A 15,963-nucleotide genomic window follows, 5' to 3' on the forward strand; every position below is an offset into this window, starting at 1 on the left:
TGTTAGTCAAAACTGCATTATTGTATATAATGTTATGTGTTCACTTTGAATAGATTCATAAAGTGATGCATACTGGCATCACACATATTCAACATCACTGCACATATTTTTGTGTAGTAATGCAGTGTTGTGTATTTGAGAAACAGCGACATCCAAAGGTTAATTCTAGAATTGCTACAAATATAAAACTAATGCAAATCAAATGTGCTCCAAACTGAATATCACATTACATGTCATCTATCGTTGATCACACAAGTCAGTGTTGATTTTTTTTATAGTCATTCACAATTAACTGTATTGGACTGTGTTTTTACAGTTTTTGGCTGTAAAAACAAAAACTGACTGAAACATTGACCTGATCACAGGTCAGTCAATGTGCTGCATATGATGCTTGTTTGCAGTTTGCAATTAACCTTCTCATACGCAAAACCTTACGTCCAGCATAACACGGGCATGTGCACGCAAAACGAGTTAACACACGCACGTAAGTCAACTGTCCGTCTCCCCTCATTGCCTGGTTATGTCATCAACTGAGGCGGAATCACCAAGCTGGAACATCCCAAAGGTGCAACCCACCCTCCTCCTCCGCTATAAGTTGAAAAGTTGCACTCATTTACAAGTTGAAGTGGAAGAAGAATCATGGCAAGTAATGTTGTTGTTTTGATGCCCAATGGAGGACAAAAGAAGTCCAAAGAACATAAAGAGGAACGAGGCTACTGGGGGACCAAAGCTGAGTTTATCCTCACTGTGATGGGTGCCATTATCGGACCTGGTAACGTGTGGAGGTTCCCTTACCTGTGTTACAGAAACGGAGGAGGTTTGGATTGTTTTTTTTGTTTTTGTTTTATATTTTAATATTCCTGGCTATAACTTTGCTGAATTACTTTAGGTGTGTTCTTCATCCCTTACGTTTTGTTCATGGTCACCTGCGGGATTCCATTGTTTTTCCTGGAGACTGCTATGGGGCAGTACACCAATCAGGGTGGGATTACATGTTGGAGGAAGATTTGTCCACTTTTTCAAGGTGCATGTTTGCTTTTATGCCACTTGAGTGCGTAATTACGCATTGCAACCTCGACTTTGCTTTGGATTATTAAACATTTTGACAGGTATTTGATTCGGTTTGCAGGCATAGGCTACGCAAGTCACCTCATCATTGCATTCGGTGCCACCTCCTACATTATCATCATTGCGTGGGCGTTCTTTTATCTCTTCTCCTCGCTGCGCACAGACTTGCCTTGGGCCACGTGTAGAAACGAGTGGAACACAGGTGGGTGCCCCCTGCAGGAAAGAGCACAACATGGTCACTTTTTGTTGATGCACTTGCCTTACATCCCTGCTCTTGTAGACTCATGCATAGACACCAGCCTTCCGAATCAGACCCTCAGCATGGCAGACAGACACAACCGCACTCTGCCTGTTGTGGAGTTCTGGCAGTAAGAACATCTCACCTTCACTCTGTCTCTCTCCTACTTGTCATTTCTCCATCATCATCTCATGATTCATGTTGGTTTTCCCCTCACCGTGGCCATCATTGCTCATGTGCCCTCTCCATGCAGGCGAAGAGTGCTGAAGATCTCAGGTGGCATCGAGGAGGTGGGCAGCCTGAGGTGGGAACTGGTCCTCTGTCTCATCCTAACCTGGATCATCTGCTACTTCTGCGTTTGGAAAGGGATAAAATCTACCGGGAAGGTAAGTTACATTTTTGTGGCTTATTTACAGTGGATACTGTAAATTAATCTGTTCCAGAGTCAAACTGTGACCTTTATTGACGGCAATAACCTTTATTAATTGTACAGTCAATATTTAAAGCAGTAGTTCTTAGCAAGTTAGGCCCACATGGGCTGACTAAGGAAGTACAAATTGGCCCTGTTGAGTGCATGAATTTTTATTGAAAAGGTTTATGCTTTTATCATACTAATATTGGTTGTGAACTGTTGCAAATGATATTGTAGTGGAGACTTTTAGAGTTGTTTTCACTCCACTGAATATACACTCCTGATTAAAATTTAAGATCAGTTGAAAAATGTTGTACTGTTGGATGTTAAGGGGGTTCCAAGTAGACTTTCAAAATGCAAAAAGAAGAAATGGGAGTTATTACAAATAACCATTGAAGTGAAATAGGCTGTTCATTAGCTAATCAAAAATTTAAGATGGTGGATTTAATATTATTTTCTGTCATGTATTCACACTGGCATGATCTCTTGATGGCAAAGGCAAAATTAGGTTTCTCCCTTAGAACGTGGTTGGATTGTTGAGCTGCATCTCGCAGCACAGTTTTGCTGCTGAGGTTGGACAGAGTAAGATAATCCTTTGAGACTTCTTCAAAGATCCTGAGGGCTCTGGAACAAAACGTCAAGTTGTAAACCCCGCCAAAAATTTCACCGGCCATGAGCTGGAGGATCCCATTGGCCGTCTGTCAAAACACAGGACGATCTCCGATCCAAAGGTTGTTTCTAGTGCTGAGTGCAGTCCAATAACCATCAAAGGACATCTGCAAGAGAAGGGTTTTAGAAAAAAAAAAAGTCTTCAAAGACCTCCTCTCCTTCAACGTCACAAATTATCTATTTGGAATTTGCAAATTGGCTGCAGGCCTCACAACAAGGAGACCCAAGTTCGATTCCACCCTCGGCCATCTCTGTGTGGAGTTTGCATGTTCTCCCTGTGCATGCGTGGGTTTTCTCCGGGTACTCTGGTTTCCTCCCACATTCCAAAAACATGCTAGGTTAATTGGTGACTCCAAATTGTCCATAGGTATGAATGTGAGTGTGAATGGTTGTTTGTCTATATGTGCCCTGTGATTGGCTGGCCACCAGTCCAGGGTGTACCCCGCCTCTTGCCCAAAGACAGCTGGGATAGGCTCCAGCACCTCCGCGTCCCTTGTGAGGATAAGCGGTAGAAAATTAATTAATGAATTCGTAAATTTGAAAGAGCACCAAACATGGGAAATTCCTTCTAACATTACCGGCTTGACAAGGAGATCCGACCTAGGATGTTTTCCACATGGCACAGTGGAGTGCTTTTTTTTTCAATGAAACAATGGAGCTTCAAGTTGTGCAGGGGTGTCAAATGGCAACCGGCTATGTGGACATGTTTGTGGGGGCATCAATCATGACTGAAGGCCCTCATCTGTGTGGTAATGCCAAAGCACCTGCCTGACAAAGGTCTTCTTCCGAAGAAAAAAGGTCACTTTTTTGGACCATCTAGTTGAAGAACATTTGTGGACGTCAGTTCCAGACAGTGGGTACCCTCCATAAAGCTTTTGCCTTACTCCCATTTCTTCTTTTTGCATTTTGAAGCTCTACGTCGAACCTCATTAGGATCCAACGGTTATTGTTTATCCCAATACTGCACTACAAAAATGAATTAAATGGATCAATATTTTAGGAACACAAGCCTTTGGCAGTGCCCGTCTACCAGTGCGTACTCTAAAAACAAGGATTAAAAGAATATCGACTTTGAGCTAATGTAATTTGCGTTCACACCTGACATCCTAGCCGATTACATAAATCCTGTCTTGTCATTGATCATATGTCACGTTGAATGCTACAATGTGTGATCCACCTAATTAAATAGCCAAGCATTATCAGCCAAGGTAGTTCATATTTCACAAAGTGTTCTTGGCGTGTAGGGACATCTTACTGTGGCAAACTGCACTGACTTGCCTTGACTTGAATGAGATTAACATGGCATCAAAATGCAATAATTGAACCTCCAAAGCTGAAATCAGTTTGTTCATCGGCTGACTTCAAAGTTGTGCTACTTTCAAAAGAATATTTTCCATCGGAAATCCTATAAAGTGAATGAATTTGCTTCAGCATGCACACACTATTGCACAAAATAAAAAAAAGAAAAGATTGAAAGAGAATAAAATTGCAGCATTAAATGATCTGATTGTAATTCTTTCTGTCAATCTAGGCAGCATACTTCACCGCAACCTTCCCCTATGCAATGCTGCTGATTTTGCTCATACGCGGAGTTACCCTGCCAGGGGCAATGGATGGGATTATTTACTACATCTACCCTGACGTTTCCCGTCTGTCAGATCCGCAGGTAAGACCATGACACAGACTCTGAAGTTGTTTTCACCACTTTTTCGACTGCCAAACCACACTGAGTTGTAACACTGTATTTTAGTATTTGGTTAGTTCATTATTTAATTAGGAAGATTACACAAAAACAAATAGAGACGACACAGGGCAAGGAAGAACCCTCAAATTCTGGTGCAGATCCAGACAACAGTACAGTGTCACAGTCTGCTTGGGGTAGTGACACAATGTAGTACTTTTAGTAAACTGCACTGGGAACATATTTTGTGCGTCTATAGCGTTAATGAGTTGTGTTTACCTTCGACAGAGTGTGTGGCTCCCACTTTATCCACTTTTTACACATACACTGTAACTATGCACTTATCCAATGTAATTGATGTATAACAACATAACATTAAGTGAGACAGGAGGACACAAACATTATCAACACTAGCATAGCTGTGTGAGCTACAGTGCTAATCTTTATCATATAGGGTTCAATATTAATGAATTTAATATTTTCGTAGTAGTTAAGAGTATAGAAAACCTGTTTATGACCTTGTAAATACTGTTTTTAATCATTTTTAGAGCCCTGTAGACCAGAAATAACACCCCTATAGTCACCTTTACACTTGGATTACTCAATATAGTAGAAAATAACCATATTAGACACAAGTAAGATAAGCTAGATGCACATTAATCATTTTAATAATAAGCAGAGAACACATACTGTATGCAGTGAATATTCGCACAGGAGCTGCTGTCGGCCACTCTCCACACTGCTAACAGTCACAATAAGTCATTCATATCACATCTTTTACGCCTCGATTTTCATTGATTTAGCCATTTTTATGCTTGTAAATGCTTAATGTAGGCCAACAATACATACAATTTACTTAAATATTAGCCGTATAGTGGATTAATTTATTAGTTCAAAAGCGGCTACTTGAGCTCCTGTTCCCGCAAATGTGGAACAAATTTGACATGTTAACAGTTGTTCAGCCTTAGTGGAAGTATTTGAATAAGATGAACTGCCTTGAGAACATGTTGGTGTGTTGGATATTTTGAGGTCTGGATGGACGCTGGAACTCAGATCTTCTTCTCTTATGCCATCGGCCTCGGGTTCCTGACCTCGCTTGGCAGTTACAATACTTACAACAACAACTGTTACAAGTAAGGCTGAAAACATTACAAGTATAGTGTTTACCCCTGGAAGACATGCAATTTAAAAAAAAATGTTTCAGTTATTGGCTAGTCGAACATTCTGGAAGAGATTGTTTTTTTTTGTGCTCAACAGGCCTGCTGTATTGATTATTATGGACATAGTTGGCATCAAAGTCAGAGTGATGACATCATGCTTTTTAATGATTCTAATTCTATTGCCATCTCAAATAAGCAACAGTACTTCCTTTTCGTCACTGCTTCTTTGGATGTGTTTTATCTTTCAGGGATTGTTTCTACTTGTGTTTGCTGAACAGCGCCACCAGCGTTGTGGCAGGCGTTGCCATTTTCTCAGTTTTGGGATTCATGACCTATGAACAAGGGGTCGATATTTCTGAAGTGGCTGAATCAGGCAAGTGCTTTCCGTATTCAGGCAGGATCACTCTACATAGAGTCATGCTTGCAAAGTTTTGGTTGTTGAACGAGTCATGTTAACAATGTGTGTATTATGCTCCCCTTTGAGGAAATTTGATGTAATCCAAACTATTTATCCTCTTATACTTGGACTTGCGTCTTGGCTTCTTTACTTCATCATCTTAGTTAAGAAGTAAGACCACACAGATCACAGTCTGGTCTGGATTACAGGCAATTACCGAGGCTACCCAAATTGGGGCCTCAGGCAAACTGTTTCTTTAAGGGAGATTGTTATCGTAAATCCATATCAACTGTCTTCTACATCATTAGCTTATTTATTGTACAAGTATACTGAAGCTCATAAAGGTGAGCACACTGCAAACATTTTATTATATCTTTTAAAGGGACAATACTTTAGAAGGGAAACTTGGATATACAGAGGAACATTGGTTAGCATCCTCTCCAGTTCTTCAGTTAAAAATTTGTCTGGAGCCATGGCAGCTATTGGCCAATAAACTCTACTAGGAAGAAATGCATTATTATTATTGTATTATTGTACATTTGGGATATAATTGTATGTATTTTTAGATATATTTCTTAGCTAGCCTTTTGGTGTTAAGATGCTGTGTGATGATATTATTATTTCTTTGTAAGATGACACCGTAAGTCAGACTGTTGAGTAATGACCTCCTGCGATTTCCAACGAGTTCTAATAATAACACAACAATAATAATGATCATAATAATAACACTGCTGTGGCCGTAACTCAGCTACAACTCAACAAGACGTTTTTTGATGCTCTGACTATGAAAAAAAATATTTTTTCCATGTTAATTATAGTAATAGGGCGGCACGGGGGTCTAGTGGTTAGCTCGCAGACCTCACAGCTAGGAGACCAGGGTTCAATTCCCACCCTCGGCCATCTCTGTGTGGAGTTTGCATGTTCTCCCCGTGCACGCGTGGGTTTTCTCCGGGTACTCCGGTTTCCTCCCACATTCCAAAAACATGCTAGGTTAATTGGCCACTCCAAATTGTCCATAGGTATGAATGTGAGTGTGAATGGTTGTTTGTCTATATGTGCCCTGTGATTGGCTGGCAACCAGTCCAGGGTGTACCCCGCCTCTCGCCCGAAGACAGCTGGGATAGGCTCCAGCACCCCCTGCGACCCTCGTGATGAAAAAGCGGTAGAAAATGAATGAATGAATTATAGTAATAGTCAGTTTTTAAAGAAGAAATTCTACTTTAACTGTGATAAACAAGGGATTACTGTATTGCTATACAAACTGTACACAAACTACTCTAAGGTATATTTATGTTTGCATTTTTCTTACATTTGTAAAGCCAAACCATATTTTAAAAAATATTTCAGTTTGTGCCCCATAACGATAAAGCAAAAGCAGAACCGTAAAGGTTTAAGCAATTGTATTTTTAAAGAAAACATTACATAAAGTATATCCAAGCATACAGTACATATATGTTGAGGTGACCATTATTTGAAGTGTTATGATTTCATTGTGTTAAATTCCATTGATTAGACGTGGTCTGGAAAGTCCACATAACAGTCAAAGCATATTTCAGTTCAAACAAAATATTAGGTTGAAGAGTTTACAGACAGCATGTGGCGTGAGACAAATCTGGGAAAAGGTTCCTGTATGGAATGTTCTCAAGAATAAAGCAACCTCTGGAATTTGATTCTGCTCAACCAGGACTCTCGAGGCCAAATTGAGCAGGGGGGAAGAAGAGCTCTCAATAGTAGAAATAAAGATCAATAGTCACTCTGGCCATGAGTTCTTATGTCAGAAGTTGGGAGAACGTTCCAGAAGGACATTCATACTAGCAACACTCCATCAATCTGGCCTGAAAACACCTCAAAGATTCCCAGATTGTGGCAAAAAATCTGAGGACACCAACTTTGAACTCTCAATTCCAAGTGGTACATTGGACTAAACCAAAGAATACGGTCAATGTGTCCTTTTGGAACATTCTCCCATCTTCACACAGGGTATTTTGATCTTTTTAGAGGGATTGTTTTGATCTTCTTAATATCATAGCCTGTTGTTTGTACATTTTGGCTTCACTCTCACTGTACTGTATCTTCAGGACCAGGTTTAGCATTCATCGTTTTCCCCCGTGCTGTGGCCATGATGCCAATGCCGCAAGTGTGGGCAGTGTGTTTCTTCCTAATGATCATTCTACTTGGCTTGGACAGTCAGGTATGCAATATTATCTCTTTGAGAAAATGAGCGGACCCCTAAAGAGTTTCAACTGACCTGTTATTTCCTTCTGTTTGGCAGTTTGTTGGTCTGGAGTGTCTGATGACGTCACTGGTTGATCTTTTCCCATCTTACCTACGTCGAGGATACAGACGTGAGCTGGTCTTGCTGGCCATTTGTACTGTCTGCTGCTTGCTGGGACTGTCGTTGGTGACCGAGGTTTGTCAAGGCCAAGCATAGGAAGCTTTGTAGGAGTTAGCAGAGTTAGATCATGTTTACATGAAAATAATAACACTTAAATGTTCTCTGTCATGCACTGATTTGCAAAAATGACTGTGAATCCTATTGTACAAAGTATGTATTTTTACAAAGAATGCTAAACTCATCACACAGTAACTTAACACGCAAACGGTACCTTGGAAATTCACAAGTAACAATAAGAGTTTAAAATTAAAAATATGTTTTTTTTGCATTGCGTTCAAGCAAAGCATTCGTGCCTGCCGCTGCAATGTCGTCAGTCTCCGTTGGACAGAGGCAGCATTACTGTGTCATCCATCAATCCATTTTGTATGCCGTTTTTCCTACAATGAAATGCATTATTCCCATTTTAAACTAGTATTGGTACTTGTATATTTCCTAGCTACTTTTTGGGTGTTACGTTGCTATAACATGCATGTATTGAATACAGGACTTTTAGCCAAGGCTAATGTCCCTGTCCATGGTTAGGCTTTTCTAATCCACAACTGTCTTGAAAAAAATATATATGTCAAACAAATAAGACATTTTAATGGAGTATAACAAGAAAGCACCAAACATGGTTTTGTTCAATGCCACTGAAGTGGAAATTCCATCCGTGCTGAAATCATGGGAGCAGCCTAAAAAGTTAAAATAGTGAAATTTAAAATGTATTTGGAAAAAAAACATGTTCTCGGATGTGGGCCACAGGAGTGTCGCTTTGCATGACCTCAAGCTTAAATTTCTCTTCCCGGATTTCAATGATCATGTGCTTCTTGACATTACAAATTCAAATAAGAATAAAAACCACAAATGTAACCCTAAAAATGTGATGATGTGATCACTTCTAGGAAAAGTATTGCAAAGCTGTCAAAACACAGTCACAAATATAAAGCATTGGACACTCATATTTATACAATTAATATTATATAAATAATGTTAATTTTTCTTTTTCCTCCTCATAGGGTGGGATGTACCTTCTCCAGCTGGTGGATTTCTATGTTTGTAGTGGCAGCACCCTGCTCCTCCTCTCTATCTGCCAGTCTGTCAGTATTGCCTGGGTATATGGTATGTTCTTATTACATAAAATCCCTAAACCTTTTCTAATACCTCTTCTTGGCTTATTAGGTGCAGAGCGTTTTTATGGCAACATCACAGATATGATTGGATACCGTCCCTCCCCGCTAATGAAGATCTGCTGGTGCTACATCACTCCCTGCTTGTGTTTTGTAAGCATTCAACTCACCGATTTATGTACTCATGACAATGAAATACAACATGTGACAAAACAAATTGCACAATTGTATCGTCTCACAGCCATGCAGCAAGTGCAAATTGCTCACAAATGTGCATCATTTGCTGTGTGTGGTGAAAAAAATGGGAAATGTAGCACGTTGGTATCCTTATTACATTAAACCCAATATTTCTTCTCACCTCAGGGCACATTCATATTCTCCATCATCAGATACTCACCTTTGAAGTTCAGCAATACTTATGTTTATCCACTGTGGGCCAACATCCTGGGCTGGTTCTTTGCAACCGTCTCCCTCTCCCTCATCCCTCTCTTTGTGGTGTACAAACTAGTGCATGGAGAAGGCACTCTTCGACAGGTAAGAACCTAGGAAATATTATATTCAGGAAATACAAAATGTACACTCCTAAATTTTAAGACAGTTTGCAATCATTTACATTTTTCACTTTTGAATCTTAATGAAGTCAAGGTCAAATTGATTTATATAGCACAGTTCAACTGGCCAAATAAACAAATAAACTGTGTTAAAAGCCAGTCCATAAAAATAAGATTTCAACAAAGATTTAAAGGAAAACAGCACTTTTTTTTCATTCACAATCGTTTGTGTGTTCTGTGTGTTCTACCAAGAGAAAACAACTTAGAACCGAGTATAAACTAGCTAACAATGCTTGCCAAACAATGGGCGGTACCTATTTTGATATTAAGCCCCGAACAAAATACATAACTATCTGGCAGAGTAATACGATGCCTTGCTCGGCCAGCTCTCAATTTCGCAAGATACTCGTTGGCTGACATAATTTTTTTTTACCTGGGGACTGGAACATAAGCCTTGTGCTGGAAGACACAGCTATCACAGTGAGAGTGGTCATTGTAAGTGTTGTAGCTGTTTTTATACTGCTGTTGTTGACGGAAGTAGTGGAAGCTCTTGGACTTAATGCGCTAGGGAGAAGTTTCTGTAATGTTTTAAATCATCACAATACAGCAAGATACTGTAAGTATTACATGTTATCATCCATGTACTTCGTAATGAATGCGTGATCACAGCATGTACATCAACACTTGGTAGAGGTTTTTTATAGGGCTTCGTAGTCGAAATAGGTACTTCCCAACGGCGTGCATTGTTGGCTAAATCATACTAACCATCATTTGAACAGTCTTAGAAGATCCTGAGGATTATGGAACAAAAAGTCATATGGTAGACCCAATAAATCTCACTGGCTCCCATCATCATCTAGGGTGCTTTTTCCTTCAATGGAACAATGGAGGTTCAGGTTGTGCAGGGGCGTCACATGGTAGTTAGTAAGGTGGGGATTTTGCACAAGGCATCCCTCAAGACTGAAGACCAAAGTCTGTTTAGTCACGACTGGCTTTTTCCAACAGGACCATGCTACTTTTTCCAGAGAAATAATGTCATTCTTTTGGATCCAGCATGTTTCTCTAAACTAAACCCAATTGAGAACATAGATGGATGGAAGTTTATAAAAATGGACATCAGTTCTGGAGTGGATGCCCTCCATGATGCCATCTTCAAATCTTCACCGAAGTCGGCTGGGATGGGCTCCAGTGTGCCCCCCGCGACCTTTGTGAGGATGAACGTAATAGAAAATAGATGGATGGTCTTAATGTTTAGAACAAGAGTGTATCTGCTGCTAGAGAGAATAGGCAAGGACCAACTCAAAAGAGCCCATATGCCTGCATGAAAAACAGACTTTCACATATTGAATCTGACCTCATTCGAACGTAACATGAATGGAATTACAAATGGATGAATGTCGGGGTTGTTTCAGTACAACTTGGCTTCACGTAAAACCCTTCTTGGCCTGCAGCAAGACTTTCCAAACTACATTCCTTAAAATGATTAAACAACAAGCCGAGATTAATTGGACTTGCATTGTTTCTGTGTATTCGATTTTGATGGCTTACTATAAACATGTAGCATGAGGTAATCTGGGTTGACAGAACTACATTTGATTTATACTAGATTTGTACAAGACATGTATGTATCAGGAGAGCGGCTGTGCTGTAGGTGTCACAGATAGGTTACAGGTGGCAGTTGGACATATACAAATATATATGACAACATATAGTGACTCAAATACAGTATATTACACACTTCTGCACTCTGTGTGTATGCTACCGGCCCCGCCTCCACCCACCGAGACAAAATGACTATATAAATGAGTAGAGGGAGAGACAAAAACAGCAGCAACAAGAATTCCCAAAACAACAACAGTGACAAACAGAACAGTTAAATGTCAATGATGGCTAAGGGTCACAATGGAGATGATATCAGTGAAATGAAACAGTCCAACTTACCAGTAGCAATAGTAACAATGAAGACATGACCCATGATAGTAAACACAATTGCAACCATACGGTTACAGTAATTAAAATCTCACTGCTTGACATCATTATTACTGTAATAATAGCATACAAATACTATATAAACATCAGGGATAAGATAGTAGATTGTATAGAGAAGCACCCATGTGCTGTGAGTGTCCATATGGAGGTGTGTTGTGTATGTGAATGCGAGTGTGTGAATGTGTAATTGTCACTGAGAATGACAAAAGGAGAGAGACTGCCTTCTACCACCCAGCAAACCCCGCCCCGCGCAGCCAGGTCAAGCCCCCACCGCCAGAGATCCTCCGGCCCCGTGGGTGCGGGCAAAGCCAGGGCCGACTCCCCAAGACCCGCCCCCAAAGCAACTCCCCGAAGAGACCAGCAAGAGGCCATGGAGGAGCAATCCCAACCGGCAACAGGGCGCCAGCAGGCCGGAGGAGAGCCGCACCCCCGAGACCAGCGGGAGACCATACCCCACTAGGGCAGAAGGGCATAGAAGGCCACACACCCGTGGGCACAGGGGCGCCCCCGCCGGCCGGAAGGGAGCCCGTCCACGGCCGGAGGCACCGCCTCCCGCCCCCCACACACCCCCAGGAAGCAGAACCAGGCCCGCCCCAGGCAACCCCAGGCCTGACCACCGACATAGGACCGCCCAGGCCAGGACAGAAGAGGCCCGGGCACACCGTCCCATGGAGGACCGGGCGGTAGAGATGGAACGCCCTACGCCAGACCCCCGCAGAGCCCCCCCCCCCCGTATATCTATATGGCCATATACCCACATACGCACCCACACACACATATACATATATATATATATATATATATATATATATATAATTATAATAAAACTAATCATTATTTATCTAAGTATTTAAAACAATAAATACATAAAATAAACTCAAACACATGCACATCCCATCCACTCAATACACACACATGCAAGCACATGCTGTGGACGTCCCCGGGTGGGGCGTCCGGGGCATCACAGGGCGGGGGACCCAGGGGTCCCAGACCCACAACCAGGCCCCGAGCCCAGGGAGGTACGGACCGCCAAGGCATAGCACCCCCAGACTCCCCTCGACCACGGCATCAGGGCTACGGCAGTGTGGCAGACAAAGGAGCGGGTGAGGGGAGGAGGCCCGCATATGAGCAAGCGGAGGGGGCGAGCAGGCGAGTGGTGAGGCGCTCCACTGGGCCGGCCGACACCCGCCGGGCAGCTCACCCCCGTGAGGGAGAGCCATAGCTCCAAGTCACGGGGAGGCCAAGCACCAGAGCCGAGGAGTTAAGACCAGCGCAAGGCCACCGACGGACCCCACCATCCACCGGGAAGTGGGTCCCATGCCTGCCCAGATCCCCCCCAGAACTGAGTGTCTAAGGTGCGGTTAAAATTGAAGGGTGACCAAGCCAGAGGAATGCCGAGGACAAAAGGGCATCCGCAAGGAAACCCTTCGCCCCCGGCAAAACCAGTTGCAGGCCACCCCCCAAAGTCCTACATGTATGTGAGGTGGTGCAGTGCAGCAGGGAGGATCGGGGCCCCACACACGCCCACCCCGCACTACCGGCCAACCGAGCCGGGCAAGCCAGGATGGGCATTCTACATTTCTTCAACTGATGTTCATTTTCAAAGTTAATCAATTCATTTGTATTTTTCAATATTATTTTTCAGTCATTCGGGGGGTGCTGGAGCCTATCCCAGCTGTCTTCAGGCGACAGTACACCCTGGACTGGTCGCCAGCCAATCACAGGGCACATATAGACAAACAACCATTCACACTCACATTCATACCTATGGACAATTTGGAGTTGCTAATTAACCTAGCATGTTTTTGGAATGTGGGAGGAAACCGGAGTACCCGGAGAAAACCCTAACATGCACGGGGAGAACATGCAAACTCCACAGAGATGGCAGAGGGTGGGATTGGACTCGGGTCTCCTAGCTGTGAGGTCTGCGCGCTAACCACTCGTCTGCTGTGCAGCCTATTATTTTTCAATTTATAAATAATAAAATATTACATTTATATAGTGCTTTTGTCTGTATTCAGATGCTGAACATTATGTAAAAAATGAGAAGCAGAGTACACCCTGGACTGGTTTCCAGCTAACTGCAGAAATTACATGATATACTAATTATATACATTTAATTCCCTCAAAAAAATGAAACATAAATATTAAGTATACTGACTCACATATTGGCTGATTTTGTCATTCCCGCAGCGATTCCTGTCACTCTGCTGTCCTGAAGACGACCTTCCCCTGGATAACAAGAATCTTCCTCCTCTTGGAGCCGATGCCATCGCGCCACACACCGAGCTCAAACCTTTATCCCAGGAGTACTTAACTACAAAATGATGAGGGCAAGAATGCCAGACACTCACTAACTCGTTATGCTCACTTGACATGTAACCACATTTTGAAGGCTTTTATTTTTCAGAACCTAAAAACATTGCATTCCATAATATTGGTCAAAACATATTGAAATACAAATGACTGGTCACTCGATGGCAGTTATGACACAAAACATTAAGACATTACCTCAGTGGTTCTCAATTGTTTTCGGTCATGCTCCCAAGGGACAGAAATGTTTTTACGGCCCCCTCGGAATACCAGAAAAACTGATAATATCTGTTCTCAACTGAAATTGAAACTGAAAACAGGAAAATAAACAAGGGACAACTGTAACAGCAGAAGTGTATAAAATAAGGTGCATCAGGAGTATTTCATGTAAAGAAAACAAAACTAATATTTCAAGTAAATTAAAAGGACAGTTCAGCTGTATGTGTGCTATGGTGGATGAAGAAGGCTGCGATGCAAGACTCTCACATTTATGTATGCTATGTGTTTTTTCAAAGCTTCAAAATTGGGATTTCTTGCCTTCTTTGGGTGCTGCCGGTACCCTTGACGAATGTGTGGTGGAATTTGTCCATCTCCCGGACCAGAAAAGTGTCATTCCAATGGCTCAAAGAAAGGAGTAAAAGAGACAGCCACGGACCTGAAAAACGGGCAAAAAACAAAGCGCCAGAAAAGTGAGATTTTTTGGCCTTCTTTAGGTGCTGCCGGGACACCTGATGAGTGTGTGGTGGTTTTGTCCACCTTCCGGACCAGAAAGGTGTCATTTCAACCTAGAAAATGGGCAAAAAATGAAAAAAGTGGTATTTTTTTTACCTTCTTTAGATGCTGCCGAGACCCTTGATGTCTCATGGGAGTAAGAGCGAATCAGGAGGGGAGCTTAATGTCAGCTGATTGATATCCGCGATGACCCAAACTACCTTGGCGATTTACCGGTAGCTTGCAATCAACGTAATGGGCACCCCTGGTATAGATGGTTTGTTTAGAACGTTGCTTACTTCCAAAATAGACAATTTTTTTCCCCCGCACACAACATCTCATTCACTAGAAGTCATAATAACAATTCATAAATACGTGATGGCACACGTGAAATGTACAGGATAGAGGCATTTTTATGGGTGTAGCAATTGCTTGCATTTATTTTTGTCATTCACTGGTGGTCCTGTGATGTATCCCCTGCAATTAGCAAGGATCTATGCTTAGATTGAAGTACTGTCATTAAAAATATTAGCTTTGTCATATAATCCTATTTTACCAATGTTTTTTTGCTTAAAATAAGCAAAATAATCTGGAGTAAGGAAATAGCATTATGGAAAGTACTATTTTCTTGCTCTGTTGGCAGATGACTGATTATTTAAGTAATTTTAACTCATATAAATTAAGATATGCAAACCGATCGAACAAAGACAGTGCCTGGTAAGAATAAAAATATACTGTCAGTCAAAAATAAATCACTCCGACCATGATTTCAGGTATTAAAAATTGCTTTGACTGCCTTCATATTTTAGGGATTTGAGTGGTAGCAAGAATATTAAATAATACAATTGATGATACAATTAGAAAAAACAAAACAGAAAAATAGAGAAAAATGTTTCTGCAGTCTGAAAGTGTCGATTAAGACAACTTAATGACGAGCATCCATAGCAATTTGCCAACTTTGTAATAGCCGATGGCATGTTGACAGATATGTACGAGTCATTTCTCAGAAATGATAAAAACAAGACAGGTTACACTTAAAGGCCTGAGGGAAGACAGAGATGGGAACAACTTAAATGACATGACATCTCCTCGATGATATCTTGCAATGCATCATGCTCTTTATTTAAATAAATAAATAGAAATGTGTTCAGAAAATGTATGTGACATTTTATTTCCTGTTTTAAGACACTAATAATATCAGGTTTATGTGTGTGTGTGTTTTCTACATATTGTCATGCTTTTTCTATTATTTTTCTGGGGTAAAGCATTGGCA

General features: G+C 41.5%; 1 protein-coding gene across 1 annotated transcript; it reads left to right on the forward strand.

The window, feature by feature from the left end:
* The first annotated feature begins 639 nt into the window (after nucleotides 1–639).
* On the forward strand, nucleotides 640–15,885 carry LOC131138307 (sodium- and chloride-dependent GABA transporter 2-like). The gene is made up of 14 exons (XM_058087124.2): nucleotides 640–817; nucleotides 890–1,024; nucleotides 1,130–1,270; nucleotides 1,349–1,436; nucleotides 1,560–1,692; nucleotides 3,919–4,053; nucleotides 5,098–5,201; nucleotides 5,477–5,601; nucleotides 7,704–7,816; nucleotides 7,898–8,035; nucleotides 9,016–9,118; nucleotides 9,179–9,279; nucleotides 9,490–9,660; nucleotides 13,860–15,885. Exons 1-14 carry the CDS (start codon nucleotides 640–642, stop codon nucleotides 13,992–13,994), a joined length of 1,800 nt encoding a protein of 599 aa, XP_057943107.2. The 3' UTR covers nucleotides 13,995–15,885.
* Nucleotides 15,886–15,963: the final 78 nt, after the last annotated feature.

Source organism: Doryrhamphus excisus, linkage group LG21 (genome assembly GCF_037039965.1).
Source record: "Doryrhamphus excisus strain RoL-2023G ecotype Guam linkage group LG21, RoL_Dexc_Guam_v1.1, whole genome shotgun sequence".
NCBI lineage: Eukaryota > Metazoa > Chordata > Actinopteri > Syngnathiformes > Syngnathidae > Doryrhamphus > Doryrhamphus excisus.

Bases quoted from the DNA above. Each gene is read 5' to 3' on its own strand.
- LOC131138307 (XM_058087124.2), top strand. From the start codon at position 640: ATGGCAAGTAATGTTGTTGTTTTGATGCCCAATGGAGGACAAAAGAAG. The intron at 5,602-7,703 runs GCAAGTGCTTTC...CTGTATCTTCAG, and splicing joins TTCTGAAGTGGCTGAATCAG to GACCAGGTTTAGCATTCATC. The intron at 9,119-9,178 runs GTATGTTCTTAT...TTGGCTTATTAG, and splicing joins CAGTATTGCCTGGGTATATG to GTGCAGAGCGTTTTTATGGC.